Source organism: Dendrobates tinctorius, unplaced genomic scaffold, assembly GCF_039654945.1.
Source record: "Dendrobates tinctorius isolate UK_male_01 unplaced genomic scaffold, ASM3965494v1 ptg000079l, whole genome shotgun sequence".
In the NCBI taxonomy this organism is placed as follows: Eukaryota; Metazoa; Chordata; class Amphibia; order Anura; family Dendrobatidae; genus Dendrobates; species Dendrobates tinctorius.
Window position 1 is genome coordinate 28,223,475 of NW_027361747.1, and position 15,003 is coordinate 28,238,477.

At 42.0% G+C, this 15,003-nt stretch overlaps 1 protein-coding gene across 5 annotated transcripts in view; it reads left to right on the forward strand.

The window, feature by feature from the left end:
• Positions 1 to 15,003, forward strand: part of SLC7A2 (solute carrier family 7 member 2) — a 162,120-nt gene that overhangs the window by 103,310 nt on the left and 43,807 nt on the right. For 3 of the 5 annotated variants that reach the window (XM_073583616.1, XM_073583617.1, XM_073583618.1), the window contains exons 4-7: positions 445 to 610; positions 1,784 to 1,920; positions 4,489 to 4,711; positions 12,422 to 12,561. In XM_073583616.1, coding sequence (XP_073439717.1) covers positions 445 to 610; positions 1,784 to 1,920; positions 4,489 to 4,711; positions 12,422 to 12,561 — 666 coding nt within the window. Of the gene's footprint in view, positions 1 to 444; positions 611 to 1,783; positions 1,921 to 4,488; positions 4,712 to 12,421; positions 12,562 to 12,940; positions 13,078 to 15,003 lie in introns of all 5 variants that reach the window. The other 2 variants (XM_073583619.1, XM_073583620.1) reach the window with 1 other exon arrangement.

Here is a 15,003-nt window from a genome sequence, read left to right on the forward strand (position 1 = left end):
CTGACTCTATGTATGTGATATGTGTGACCGGGATCACTCACCCGGGAACTTATCAGTACATCCCCTGAGTCTATGTAAGTGATGTGTGTGACCGGGATCACTCACCCGGGAACTTATCAGTACAGTACATCCTCTGACTGTATGTATTTGATGTGTGTGACCGGGATCACACACCCGGGAACTTATCAGTACATCCTCTGACTGTAGGTATTTGATGTGTGTGACCGGGATCACTCACCCCATAATTTATCACTACATTCTCTGACTCTATGTATGCGATGTGTGTGACCGGGATCACTCACCTGGGAACTTACCACTCTGACTATGTCTATAAATGTGTGAATATTTATTATTACTACAATCTATAATTACTACGTTATTAGCACAGTCTAGATGTGCCCTCTATAAAGACATTCACATTTCTGTCCATTCTTCTATTATTAGGGTTATTATCATTTGGAGTGAAAGAATCCGCCTGGGTGAATAAGGTGTTCACAGCAGTCAACGTTTTGGTCCTCTTGTTTGTCATGATTGCTGGATTTGTGAAAGGAGATGTGCAAAACTGGAAATTATCAGAGTCCTTTCTACAGAATATCTCTGCTCCGCCTGGGTAAGACATTTAACAATGGATACATGGATCTCTGATGCTGACAACTAGAGTTGAGCGACTTTGGTCGGATCGGGTTTCATGAAACAAAATTTGAGTCGGATGAAACTGGTCCGACTAGGACAAAAAAGTCGGAGTTTCGTCCAAAACCCGACCCCAATGCAAGTCAATTCATCCGCTCAATGCCAACTTTTATTCCCCATTGACTTGCATTGGGGTTGGGTTTCGGATGAAACTTCGACTTTTTTTGCCCTAGTCGGACAAGTTTCGTCCGACTCAAATTTTGTTTCATAAAACCCGATCCGACCAAAGTCGCTCAACTCTACTGACAACTGTTCTTACTCTTTGTAAGGGCAGGTAGATGGACCTTTGTCTCTCCTTCCAAGAAGAAGGTCCCTTTCATGCTAATGAGACTCTGATCAGAGTTTGATCAGAGTGAGATTCACTTTTCTTCGAGATGGAGAGGGAAAAAAAAGTTTTCCACCTTCTCCAATATATCAGTCCGTGAATTTGACGACATCTGAGTGCGGTGCAATTTTTTTCACGGCCCTACAGACATGAATGGGCAAATGCCATACAATTCTCGGAGGTAAATCATGCATGCTGCGCTTGGTCCGACGAAAAAATTGGACTTGTGCACATCCCCATAGAATAACATGGGTACTAGTGCTGTCCTTCAAATCCACAGATAGCACTCATCCCATTAAAACGGTCGTCTGCACGAGCAGGAGTCAAGTCTACACAGCGCTGTCTCACTGTCACTGCAGCTTTCCGGCCCTCGTTACAGTCTCACTTGTCAGGAGGGCCATCACTACCAGTCTATCATCCTGGTGACAAGCACAGCTATATTGTTTTCCCTTCTACGCAATGGTGTCTAGAGGAGTCACAGTGAGAGCGCTGTGCAGAGATGGCTCCTGCACTCCGCTCATTCTGGACTGCTACATACGTACTTGATACCCCCACCTTTCATGGTCGGGCGAGACATCATAAGATATGGCGTACTGATCTTAGAACTGTATCTATTTTTTAACAAGGGCAGAAAAATAAGGTAAATAATCCTCTTACAATATTTTTACAAATTTTATTTCCAGTTTAAAAGAGAAAAAAAAGTTTTGTTACCTTTTAACCTAAAGACATAAATTGTGATAAATACTTTGATATTCTGTCTTCTCTCAGCAACTATGTGTCATATGAAAATGTGACGAGTAAATATGGAGCTGGAGGGTTTATGCCATATGGCATGACTGGCATGTTGGCTGGCGCTGCTACTTGCTTCTATGCCTTCGTTGGATTTGACTGCATTGCAACAACCGGTAAGAACTAGTGCGCATACAACCTTTAAATAGACGTCAGACTACTTGATAGCCCTATTGAATGAAGCTGGCTGTAATACCAGCAGAGGCTAGGAAGCAAGTCTTCACTAATAAGACGGACAAGTGGCGTGATCAGCAGTGTATGTATATACCGTGTATTTATCTGCACTGCAGGGCCCCACTTATGACATTACCACTACCCATCGCGCATAAATGCTGCGTTATGATACTGCTTGTTCATAATGTCATATTCTATATCATTGGTAAACACCAAAAGGGTCATTAATTATTTATGTTTTACATTTTACTATAATTTTAAAGATATCTCTTTCTAACCAGCTAAAACCTACTTGTCTCGTCACAGAAGAGTATGACAGAACGGCAGAAAATAGGAACATTTCTGCTAGAGGGCAGCAAAGGGGTTAAAGGAACTCTGTTGCCAAGCTTTTCCTACCTCATCTCAGAGAAGCTTCATGTAAAGAAAGCGACCCTGATTCCAGCGATGTGTCACTTTGTTTACTGGGTGCAGCAGTTGTGACACAATCAGAGTTTTTAGATGTAGCAGAGCTCATTAAACTGACTCCACAACTTTCTGTGTACATTGTATACAGAGCTGGGGGCAGAGTTGGACCAGGATGCACAAGGCAGCTAGCCCTGTAGTGATAATCTCCTGCTGATAAAGCAGATTGTATTGAAACAATAGCACACAGTCTAGTAAGTGACACATCACTGGAATCAGTATCCAACCTTCCTCATGTTGCCCTCTTATTACATAGCAAAATCCTGCTGACAGATTCCCTTTAATATTTAATAACTTAGGTCCAGCGGGTTACTCTTCTCTCCAGGCTCCAACATTGTCCAGGTTGTAACTTCATGATTCTTTCCCACACTGATTGTAGAGATGAGTAGAAGGTGAAGGACAGATAGTATGGAGGAACACTAACTGTATAGCTGGACAATTGCACTGTCCTCTCTGTGATGGGTCACAGCATTTAAGGAGCGATCTGTCTGATTATTATTATGGCGGAGTTCAGGGAGTCTACATGACAACAGACTATACCTGAGCAGAAGGAGCTTCAAGGCGTTGACTCGTCCCCTTGACTGCCCTTCTGGGCCTTTTATAATTGTTAACTGCGCCACAGCTGTCACCTAACCTTGTGTCTCCTCCAATCTCTTCCCCCCTCAGGAACCATGCATTTTGTTTTGAAGTTCCTGCTGATGCAGCTCTTGCTACTTTCTTTTGTCCTTCGATATTTCACCAGTAGATGGCGGTGCCTGCTTCACTCTGTGGGCATATCTCATCTGTCCATCTCCTTACAGTATAACACTCCTTTATGGTCACCAGCCCTCTTAGCTTCTGGCGGCTCCAATCCTTTTGAGGAAAACAGATTTACCAGTGTCGTTACCAGTGTGAAATTCGCCCTTGTAATTATTGGTCATTCTTGCCCACTATAATTATAAACGGCACAGTAGCAAATTGGTAAAAGGCACAGTGGCATATTGACTAGACCTAAAGAATTAAAATATATACATCTAAAAAAAACAAACATTTTTTTCCTCATAAACATATATGTCAGTTAAAGGGTTAGTCCCAAGATAGTAAGCTATTCTCTATAGAAAGGATAACATACTGATCACTGGTGTCTGATAAGTAAGAACCGCAACAATCCCAAGATCTGTAGAGCGCCATCTTTCAGTGAGTGGAGCTGCACATCTTCAATCTCCGCTCATTCATTGTCTATGGGACTGCTGGATAAAGACGAGCACAGCGCTATAGTCAGCTGTTTCTGGCAGTCCTGTAGACAATGGATGGAGAAGATATCCACTTTTGCTACATTCAAGATGGCACTCTACAGATCCTGGCCCTGATATCCAGATCCCCGTTCTTAAGACATTTGGGAATCGCAGTGATTGTAACCCAGGTATCAGTGGGAATAAGCCTTTTGACAATAATTGGCTGATTTGTGGAGGTCTGTCTGCTGGGAGCCAGTTATTGGGCATGTATAGTAAGTGGGGATGTAGGTGGGCATGTACAGTAAGAGGGCATGTAGGTAGGTGGGCATGTAGGTGGGCATGTACAGTAAGTGGACATGTAGGTAGGTTGGCATGCAGGTGGGCATGTATGTTACTCTCTATTGTAGTGAATTGGAGATACAAAACAGCTAAGCCAATTCTGCTTATCTCATGCACCATAATTAATAGTAAATGGAGGATCAGACAGCCCATTCTAAGCTCTTTCTGGCACCAATCATCAGTTCACCATATGCTGGTGAAAAACAAAACATTTCCGTAGATATTTTGCCAAGATGCAATCAGGAAAGGTTTGTAGGCAAGGAAGCCTAGGCTATGGCGATCAGCGTTCTCTCCACATCAGTTTGATGTATGTAACACATTAATGTAAATTGTATGACTGCATCTCTTGACCGGGGGTCGGCTTCATTACAAGAGCCAATATACAGTATTGGAATAATATGTATACAGAGCTGTGAAGATAACACATGTATAAACCATGTGGGGTCAGTGATCACGCCATCTTTCTCACCTGTACTTTGACCTGTTTATTTGCAGGAGAGGAAGTGCGAAATCCACAAAGAGCAATACCCATTGGGATCGTGACCTCCTTGCTGGTGTGCTTTATGGCGTATTTTGGTGTGTCAGCGGCCCTGACCTTAATGATGCCCTACTACCTGTTAGATGAGAAAAGCCCGCTTCCTGTTGCCTTTCAGTATGTTGGCTGGGGCCCTGCTAAATACGTGGTGGCTATAGGGTCTCTCTGCGCGCTGTCAACCAGGTAAGCACCTACTCAATAACTCCACAAGGACTGGCACTAGATGTCAGCATCACTGGTGGATAAAGCACACGTTTCTTCCAATATGGAGAACTCATGCTCAATATCTGACTACTCTCGGACATCAGAGGCACGTGCATGTTCATGTGATGTTATCGGTGTGCACTGAGTCCTTACACTGGTTATGTATATGGGAAGTAATTATCCCCTTACAGCTTTGATCATTGATTACAGTATTACATGTATTTTTAAAGTGAGGGTCTGGAGATACCCATTCACTGATTCATGGCCGCCCTGAAAGGACTCAGTGGATACTGGGCTACACTTCTACTCTGTTAGGCCTCATTCACACATCTGTGTTTAAACTTAAAAAAAATGGTATCGGTGTCATCCATTTTTACCATCAGTGTGTCATCAGTGTTGTTCTCGGATGGATAAATAAATTGCACAGCTTCTCCTATACTTTGCAATGTTAAATATGGACAGCAAATGAATGGCAAACGGATACGCGCGTAACGGACATCTGAATGAGGCCTTACAGAAAGTACCCAGGACCTGACCTTCCATTGTAATCCCATGGAGACTGCACCTTTGTGTACAAGGTTTGTGGGACCCTCATTTTTCCATACACAGTGAAGGAAATAATTATTTGATCCCTTGTCTTTGCCCACTGACAAAGACATGAACAGTCTATAATTTTAAGGGTAGGTTAATTTTAACATTGAGAGATAGAATATCAAAAATAAAATCCAGAAAATCACATTGTATAAATTATATAAATTTATTTGCATTTTGCAGTGAGAAATAAGTATTTGATCCCTCTGGCAAACAAGACTTAATACTTGGTGGCAAATCCCTTGTTGGCAAGCACAGCGGTCAGACGTTTTTTGTAGTTCATGATGAGGATTGCGCACATGTCAGGAGGAATTTTGGTCCACTCCTCTTTGCAGATCATCTCTATATCATAAAGATTTTGAGGCTGTCGCTTGGCAACTGAGTGCTTCAACTCCCTCCATAAGTTTTTTATGGGATTAAGGTCTGGAGACTGGCTAGGCCACTCCATGGCCTTAATGTGCTTTTTGAGCCATTACTTTGTTGCTTTGGCTGTATGTTCTGGGTCATTGTCTTGCTGGGAAGTAGGTTGTCATTCAGGATTTTATGGTACATGGCTCCATCCATTTTCTCATTGATACAGTGAAGTAGTCCTGTGCCCTTAGCAGAGAAACACCCCCAAAACATAATGTTTCCACCTCCATGCTTGACAGTGGGGACGGTGTTCTTTGGGTCACTGGCAGCATTTCTCTTCCTCCAAACATGGCGATTTCAGTTAATGCCAAAGAGCTCAATTTTTGTCTCATCTGACCACAGCACCTTCTCTCAGTCACTCACAGAATCATCCAGGTGTTCATGTGCAAACTTCAGACAGGCCTGCACATGTGCCTTCTTGAGCAAAGGGACATTACAGGCACTGCAGGATTTTAAACCTTTACGGCGTATTGTGTTACTAATGGTTTTCTTGGTGACTGTGGCCCCAGCTACCTTGAGATCATTAACAAGTACCCCCCGTGTAGTTTTAGGCTGATCTTTTACCTTCCACATGATCAAGGATACCCCACGAGGTGAGACTTTGCATGGCGCCCCAGACTGATAGCTATTGACAGTCATTTTGTATTTCTTCCATTTTCTTACTATTGCACCAACAGTTCTCCCCTTCTCACCCAGTGTCTTACTTATGGTTTTGTAGCCCATTCCAGCTTTGTACAGGTCTATGATCTTGTCCCTGACATCCTTAGAATGCTCTTTGGTCTTGCCCATGTTGTAGGGGTTAGAGTCTGACTGATTAATTGAGTCTGTGGACAGGAGTCTTTTATAAAGGTGACTATATAAGGCAGCTGTCTTTAATGCAGGTAACGAGTTGATTAGGAACATCTAATTGGTCTGTAGAAGCCAGAACTCTTAATGGTTGGTAGGGGATCAAATACTTATTTCTCACTGCAAAATGCAAATAAATTTATATAATTTATACAATGTGATTTTCTGGATTTTATTTTTGATATTCTATCTCTGAATGTTAAAATTAACCTACACTTAAAGTTATAGACTGTTTATGTCATTGTCAGTGGGCAAACTTACAAGATCAGCAAGGAAGGGATCAAATAATTATTTCCTTCACTGTATGTATGAGTCCTAGGAGTGGTTATGCCATTTATGTTTAAGGTCAAATATATTCCTTTAAAGGGAACCTGACATCTGGATCAACACCTACAAACTAGTTACATGGCTGCATCTGTCTTTTAATGGTGATCACAGGCAATCAAGTTGGTGAAAGGTTGCAGTATATAATGGTACTCATCTTTTCTAACTTCTTTTTTCGCATACCCAAAGGATCTTGAGTCTTGACTAGTCGAAAAGGTATTCCCCACAGGACACTGCGACTTCGATATTGACCCTAAAGGAACTCTCTCAGTACAGAACAAGTGTTCAAACTAAGTCCCACAGCTCGGTGCTTCAAGGTGGGGCCAGTCATTTAAGTACACCTTTCCACCTGCTTGGTTTCCATCTATCAAGCATCTAGCATGTAGGTAGTGGTCTACTGCTCATTCCCAAGGTTGTGGTGTTCACAAGCAACCACGGGATGCAAAGGCCTGGAAGAAGGGAGTGAGGCCGGATCAAGGATCACAGTCGTGTCTCAGTGGGCGTGCTATTGGCAAAACTGCTCCGCCTGTAGTGCATAACTTCAACTGGGCAATGTCCTTTGGAAATGTTGCGAAAGAAGTATGAAAAGGTGAGTAGCATTATATACTGTAATCTTTCCCCAGATTACCTGTTCAGCATTAAAAGATAGCCGCCATATAATAAGATTGCAGGTGCTGATCCAGCTGTCAGGTTACCTTTAAGCAAAAATGAAGACAAAATTAAAGAAACCACTAGAGGAAAAATGGGAAAAAATGTTAAATTAAGTCCTTTGTCCGGCCAACTGATAAGTTGTTATATTCAGCTAAAACGACTCCACCTGTGTTGTCACCGAGCTTTCATAGACTCAAAAAGCAGCTCTGTCTATTGTGCAGTAATGTGGACGTAGGTACAGAATAAATGTATCAACAAGGAAGATGTGAAGGAAGAAAGATCTTTCTTAAAAATAGATCTTTAAATGGGTATTGCCATCTCCTAATGATGAGAGTCAGATCTATGGGCCCTCCACCCATTCTGCTGCAGAACTATGTCCTCTTTACAGTCTTTCCCTGAACTGTAGATGGCCCATTTACAGAATAGAGCGCCTACTGCAGCATGTGGCCGGTATGACCCTAAGCAGATGGAAAGCTCTGTAAGGGGCGCAGTGCTGCTGCCCCTTCATTATTAGGATCGGTGCAGGTTTCATAGGTTGGGCCCATAGGGATTCTAATAATATTACTTTTTCAAAAATCCAAATTATAATTTTTCAAAAGAGGACCACCATTATGCTTTTATTTCTTACTTAAAGCTATATATTTTTCACATTTGATTGAAGTAAATCTCTGCTCTCTTGTTGGTTTAGCAGTCTAGTGGGTGGTCTTACTCAATGACTAAAGGGGATGTCCCTTTAAAAATGTTATCATAGGAAATAACAAACATAGCTATTACTCACCCTCCCTGGGTCCAGCCTTGCCTCTCCACTGCACTTTATTAATCGCTGCAAAGGTGATGTCATTCATAGTGGTCAAATCCTCTGCAGCCAATCACAGCGCTCAGAGACTCTGCCGATGTCGATGGCAGGAGCTGCTGTGATTGGATGCACCAGTTATGAGCGCTGATGATGTGCCATCACTACTCCAGCACCAGAGGAGCGGTAGTGAAACAACGCTGGACTCAGGGAGGTAACAGCTTTGTTTATTATTGTATTTCATTTGTTTGTGGGACAACCCCTTTAAGGCATGGGACTCATGTTGAGTATTAGAAGAATATTAACCTACTATTTTCATTGTAGTTTGTACATTTGGCTTACATTAGGTGGTCCGCAATGTCTGCCTGTATGGCAGAAGTACACTCTATAATGCACACTTCTCCCTGACTGGGCGTCTGCCATAACTATACCAATAAATCCCAATAAATTCTGCTTTCGGTGCTGCATATTACATGATGTCTTTTACTAAATATGCTTTGGCCACATGGTCACATGTTCTTACCACGTTTGCTCCACATCATGCATTGTGACGTTTTGGCCTCTAATTCCCAACTTTTCATATTAGGAGGACTCATTTAATCATAAACCTATTATCAGATTTCACAATCTTGCTCACTAGACCAGTGTTGCTGGTAGATTACATTTGGCCTTGAAATATATACATTTGATGAGCAACCCATAATAACCACTGAATCTCTTCCCAGTGATTGAGACTTTAAATCATGACCTGTTGGGGATACTGAGAGAGGTTCTCCACTTCTACAAAAATATGGTAACTGCAGAAGTCAGAGGCAGAGACAGGTTTAGGTTCCATCCTGCTAAGCCTCTTCTCATGTTTAGTGATAAATATGCCTTGACTTAAAGGACGTCTGTCAGCAATTCTAACCCCTAATAACTGCTGTCAGTGATACATAGGAGAGGCGTAAATGTGTTTAAAGGGAACTTGTCATCAGCGTTTTTAGAGGGCAATCAAAGGTGGTGATCTATAGGTACATGTTCAACAATTACAATATTACCTATGTGATCCCAATCCGTTGCTTTATTGTAGAATAATCAATACTTTTATCTATATGTAATTTAGACTTATGCACTTATGGTCCACGATGTCACGGTTCCACCCCTCAGTGTGTCTGGGATGCAGTTACTGACACCTCAGCCGTCCAATCTAGTACAGGGACGGGCCGAAGCTGTCAGTACTTAGACAGCTCAGCCATCCAATCTGGTACAGGGGTGTGCTGAGCTGTCAGTGTGTTGATTGACAGCTTGACTATCCAATCTGAGATTAGGAGGTGTCGGCTGTCTCCAAGTGTTCACTATCCCAGGTGATTGCCATGCTACTTAACTGAGCTCTTTCTTCCAGACCTCTGCCAGACATACATTCACCTAGTGTGGTTTGTTTCCTCTGTGTCTCAAGTTCTGTATATTGATCTTTCGTTGCCTGACCTTGGACCTCGTTCTGTCCATCCGTCTCTTTAACCCCTTCTGCTCTGATCCACTATCCTCCTGGTATTCTGACCTCAGAATGTTACCTGACTACGCTTTTGTCTCTTCCTTCTGTTTATGACGTACCCTCCTGGCTTCTAATCTTGGATGCCTTGACTATCCTGACTCACGGCTTGGCCGTGAAAAGTGACTAGCGTCATACACGTCATCTCTTCAGTTCACCCCATCTGGTGCCTTTCCCAGCTGCTTGATTGTCAGCAGAGATAGAGTGCATTGTATGTGACATTATCTACAGAAAACAGTCTCCACTGTCAATTAAACAGTCAAGCGCAAGTGGGACAGAACTGAAGGTCCGCCGTGGACTGGAAGTGCTGTGCCTAGCACACTTGCAGTCAATTTTACATATGGATAATAGTATGGATTTCTTTGCAATGATCAGGGTGTTATAGGTATTGTTTTCATTATTAAATATTGACAGCTACTACATTACCTCTGGTTGCACCTCTAAAATGCTGCCGACAGGTTAACTTTAAAGGGGTACTTTTATGTTATTAAATTGCTTTAGTTAGCTAGACAGCGTGGAAATTAGCAAGTTTGCAATTGACCTGCTTATTCAATTTGTTTTTATTCTTATGCTGTGAGAGTTTTTATCTTACATAGTGTACAGCTTGTTTCCAAGGAGCTTGCCCACCAAATCCTGGCTGATATTTCAGTCATCTCTCACCAGCCTATTGATTGCTATACAGCAGTTAGTTGCTCATCTCCCTATGAGATTCTTGAAAGGGCTCTTATCTGTCCTGAATAATCACAATCGCCCCAACATCAGCAGAACAGCTTCCAGAGCAGTTCTCTTAATCATGGCACTCATTTCCCTGAACTTTCTGCTTGTTTAAATGCCCTGTTATCTTTATGTGTAACTATAATGATAACACAGTAGACTTCAGAACCAACACTAACATACCATTAATGTGTTGTAGCAAGAAGGAGCTCCTGACCAGAGCTGTCACTCAGTGTGGTGCATCTGCCCCCCACCCACAACAGCCAGGAAGTAAGGAGACTGCAGAGCTGTGAGCTGCTCAAGACACAACTTGAGAATACCCCTTTAAGAATATCTTTGGGTCTTTAGCAGCAGAAATTTTTTATAGTGTTATCAACTTTCTGCAGTAAACTGTCCACGATCCCTTCTCTGTGATCCTATGTGATGACTATAGCAGGCTTGTGGTTGAATGATACAGAATAACAGGTTGTGAAAAGCTTGCTTCAGAGACCCAAGCGCATTTCAGCATTAGGGTCGCCCAGAAAGCCCTGTCCGGAGCAGGATGTTTACATTTATGCTTTTTTATTACAATAATTGCTAAAACCATACAAATAGATATGTTTCCACACCTCTACAACTCTCCTATTTAGCACCCTCAGTATTTTTGAAAGGTCAACATTTTACCATTTAAAGTCAATTATTTTGAGATGGCAAAAGTAACTTGGCAGCAGCCACCTCACACCAATCCTCAATTCAACCTGCAGTATCAATAAGATTTTTCCTAAAAAAATAAGTGGAGAACATCTTTTAAGGCAGATCTGTCACCAAATTTTATCATGTAAACTGCATACATTATTAAAAGTAACTACAACAGTCATATCCGGTCTATGAGATTTATGTAATGGAGCCACTTTGTTTGTGCAGATTTCCTTAAAAAAATGACCATAAGATAGCAGCTCATGGAAGCGCATGTGACCAGATCAGCCCATCAGCCTCAACCAATTGTAAAACACCTCACTTGGGAAAGCAGTGTTCCTATTGGAGGAGGCTAATGGACAGGTCTGGTCACATACTGCTCCATCAGCGGCCGCTGTGTGGACATATGTGTTGGTCACTTTGTGAGGAAAGCTGCGTTAGAAAGAGAAAGTGGCCAACCCTATTAAACAGATCTCATAATTTTGAAGAATAATGTCAGAATGGCTGTCAAATCGTAATAATAAAATTAGCATTTTTCGAGTCTAGCTAAAGAGTGAGAGAGCTCATTAGTTCAAGCGTATTCAGTCTCCATCCGCCCAACCTAAATAACAGCTGCAGCTTATACTGAGCAGTGTGAGGTTTCAGAAGCAGCAGGGAGGAGTGACACTGAGGATAAGTACAGAAGCCCAGGTGGATGGAAGTTTAAACTTGCAAAAAGGATTTTACAGCCATTCTGGTATGGATATTCAAAGTAAGTACCACAGCCTCCTCAGGACTAAATTATATGTTTAATAATGTATATAGTTTGTATTGCAAAATCTGGTGGCATGCTTGCTTTAGGAACCAAAATTAACATTTTGGTCTAAATGGTCAAAAAGTTTCAGCGTGCCCCCCCTGCATGATGGTCAGTGTATTTAGCTTTTCAAATGTGCAAAAAACTCACAGCTTTCATGTTTTACTGCAAAATGTTACCAGAAAATAATCCTGTTATTTTGGGTGCAGGTCTCCAGGCTACTAGCCCTATTAATTCTTTGTATTTTCAGGGCTTTATATGCTATGGTGGTGGCTTTTTGACTGTGATTGCCAATTAATTTCTCTCTTACAATCTTGCATGACTGGTGTTTTGCTGTATTGCATGTGTTTGATCTTTATTCAGTCTACTCGGATCCATTTTCCCAATGCCTCGTGTAATCTATGCTATGGCGGACGATGGGTTGCTTTTCAAATCTCTAGCTCAGATCAGTCCAAGGACGAAGACCCCAGTAATTGCCACCCTCTCGTCTGGTGCAGTGGCAGGTGAGATCGCTCAGGAATAAATGGCGCCAACCAATGGTAGCATGTTAGCGAACATTGTATAAATGGTACTTTGTATTAACGGTGACATCACAGTTTCTTTGTTATGTTTATCGATATCCATTTCATGTCCTAATTCCACCCTTGAAGTTTACTTTATTCTTTTGTCATGAAGAGAAATGAACCATGCGCCCTTGAAAACCACACGTAGCGAAAAGATTGGTAGTTGACACTTTGATCGCAGTGATCCTGTGGTAGTCAATGGTAAAGGTTTTCATACTTTCTTCACACCATCGCACTTTGGGCTTGCTGACTTTACACCTTTGTGTAGTTCTTTAGCGCAAAAAGCAGCTTTTCAACATCCATCATTTTTCTATTCTAGCCTGCTGGGCTCTATGTTTCCTCTCCCCCGAATTCTGTTTGCCATGGCAAGAGACGGTTTACTATTTAGATTTCTTTCCAACGTGAGCACGCGGCAGTCGCCGGTTGCTGCCACACTGACAGCTGGTGCGATCTCTGGTAAGATGTGAAATAGCAGATTTATGGAAAATGGCTCGTGGTGGTTTGCATGCAAGTTTATCAGTGGCATCTTCTTCTTTCTCTGCATGGAAGTCGTGGGTGAGATACTGCCTTATTTGTAACGGGAAAACGTTCATCTAAATTGCATATTTTTAGAACTGAAATAATTATCGCTGCTTCTCTCTTCTCATATTTACTTTGTATCGTGTATGCATGTATTACATGGGTTAATATGAAATCGACCTACTCTGAAGAGGCAAGCATGATGTGGATTGAACCAAATAACCATGAAATTTATGACATCACAAGTTTTTTGGTCCTTAGTTCTGCCCACAAACTGATTGCCCAACTAGACCTCCGCCATAAAAAGCAAAATTACGCATCCACGGCACATATATATGTTCTCATTATGGTAATCCTGGAGACTTTCTGGTCTCATCAGAAGTACAAGTTAATAATACTTGCTTGTGTGACGTTCAAGGTGAATTTCTTCAGTGTACCCAATTCCTCATTTTGCCTTTCATTGCCGAGGTCCAGTAGGTGGAGAGGTCAGGCATATTTACTGTATTCACAAACTTGTAGAATGTAACACATTTGCTGTCATCATTTCCATCTCTCCTTGAGTCGCTCTGTGGATCTTCATCTTTCTGCCAGCTAACAAGTCCCATAAAAGTGAATTTTCCCTGCAATTGTTGAAGCTACCAACCCAAGACATCTAGCAAGGATGGTGCGTTTCATTGCAAGTTTGCACACATGAAATTGCAGATCTCAAAATCTACAGCAACAATAGCAATAATGGCAAAAATAGTATAGTGACAGCTTTAAAGCATAAATGTGCTGTAAACTGAGCTGCAGATATGTCTCTTCCTGTTGGCTGAAGACTAACGGGAACCTGACAGCTGATGCATGCTGCCCGGTCCGTGAGCAGCATTTGACTCGCCGCATGATTTGAGCCAGGTATGTTTGAAATGTTGGAGAGTTTCAGAGAAGAACATGCTTTAAAAGTCGCACAGGAGACAGGCAGGTCCTCGACAGCTTCTTCCCACCGGCTCTCCTTGAGTAACAGGTCTCTCCCTATAATAATCTTTATTTATATAGCACCAACATATTCTGCAGCGCTTTACAATTCAGAGGTTCATATACAAGTCATAAGTAACAAAGTTAAAGATAATACAACAATTAAAGCAAAATAATGACGATCCTTCCCATAAGAGCTTCCAGTCTACAATGAGGTGGGGTGACACAAAGTACAGGGGAGGATTGACAACGATGGTCCATGTTGAGGAATTGGGGGGCAGATAAAGGCTGCATGAGGTAGTCACCAGCCAATATTTGTGGTACTTTTGGGTGCGGTGGAGTTGGATGGAGAGTTATATTAGGAGAAATAGTGAATGGGATATATATATATATATATATATATATATATATATAAAAGGACTTCGATTAGGGTACATGATAGGCAGCCCTCAAAAGATGTGTTTTTATGGAACACCTAAAAATGTGTAAGCTGTGGTTAGTACTAATTTCTTGGGGTAGAGCATTCCAGAGGATTGGTGCAACTCGGGAGAAGTCTTGGTCTTGGAGCCATATAAACATATGCAGGAAGAAACCTGTCACTCAAGGAGAGCCAGTGGGGAGAAGCTGCAGGATTTCAGAGTCAAATATACCTGGCTGAAATTTTGTAGCCAGTGTGAGATAGATATTGTCCATGGATCGAGCAGCATGTATCACCTGTCAGGTTCACTTTAAATGGAGCAGAGGAGTTCATGAGTTCATGCATGATCATCACACCATTTCTCCTACTAATATAGTATCTTGGAAGAATTTGGGGATAAAGAGCCCCATTCTAGTGATCAAGAGGGTCTCAGTGATCATATATTTATCACTTGTCCGATGTGATTAATGTCCATGTTGGGAATATCCATT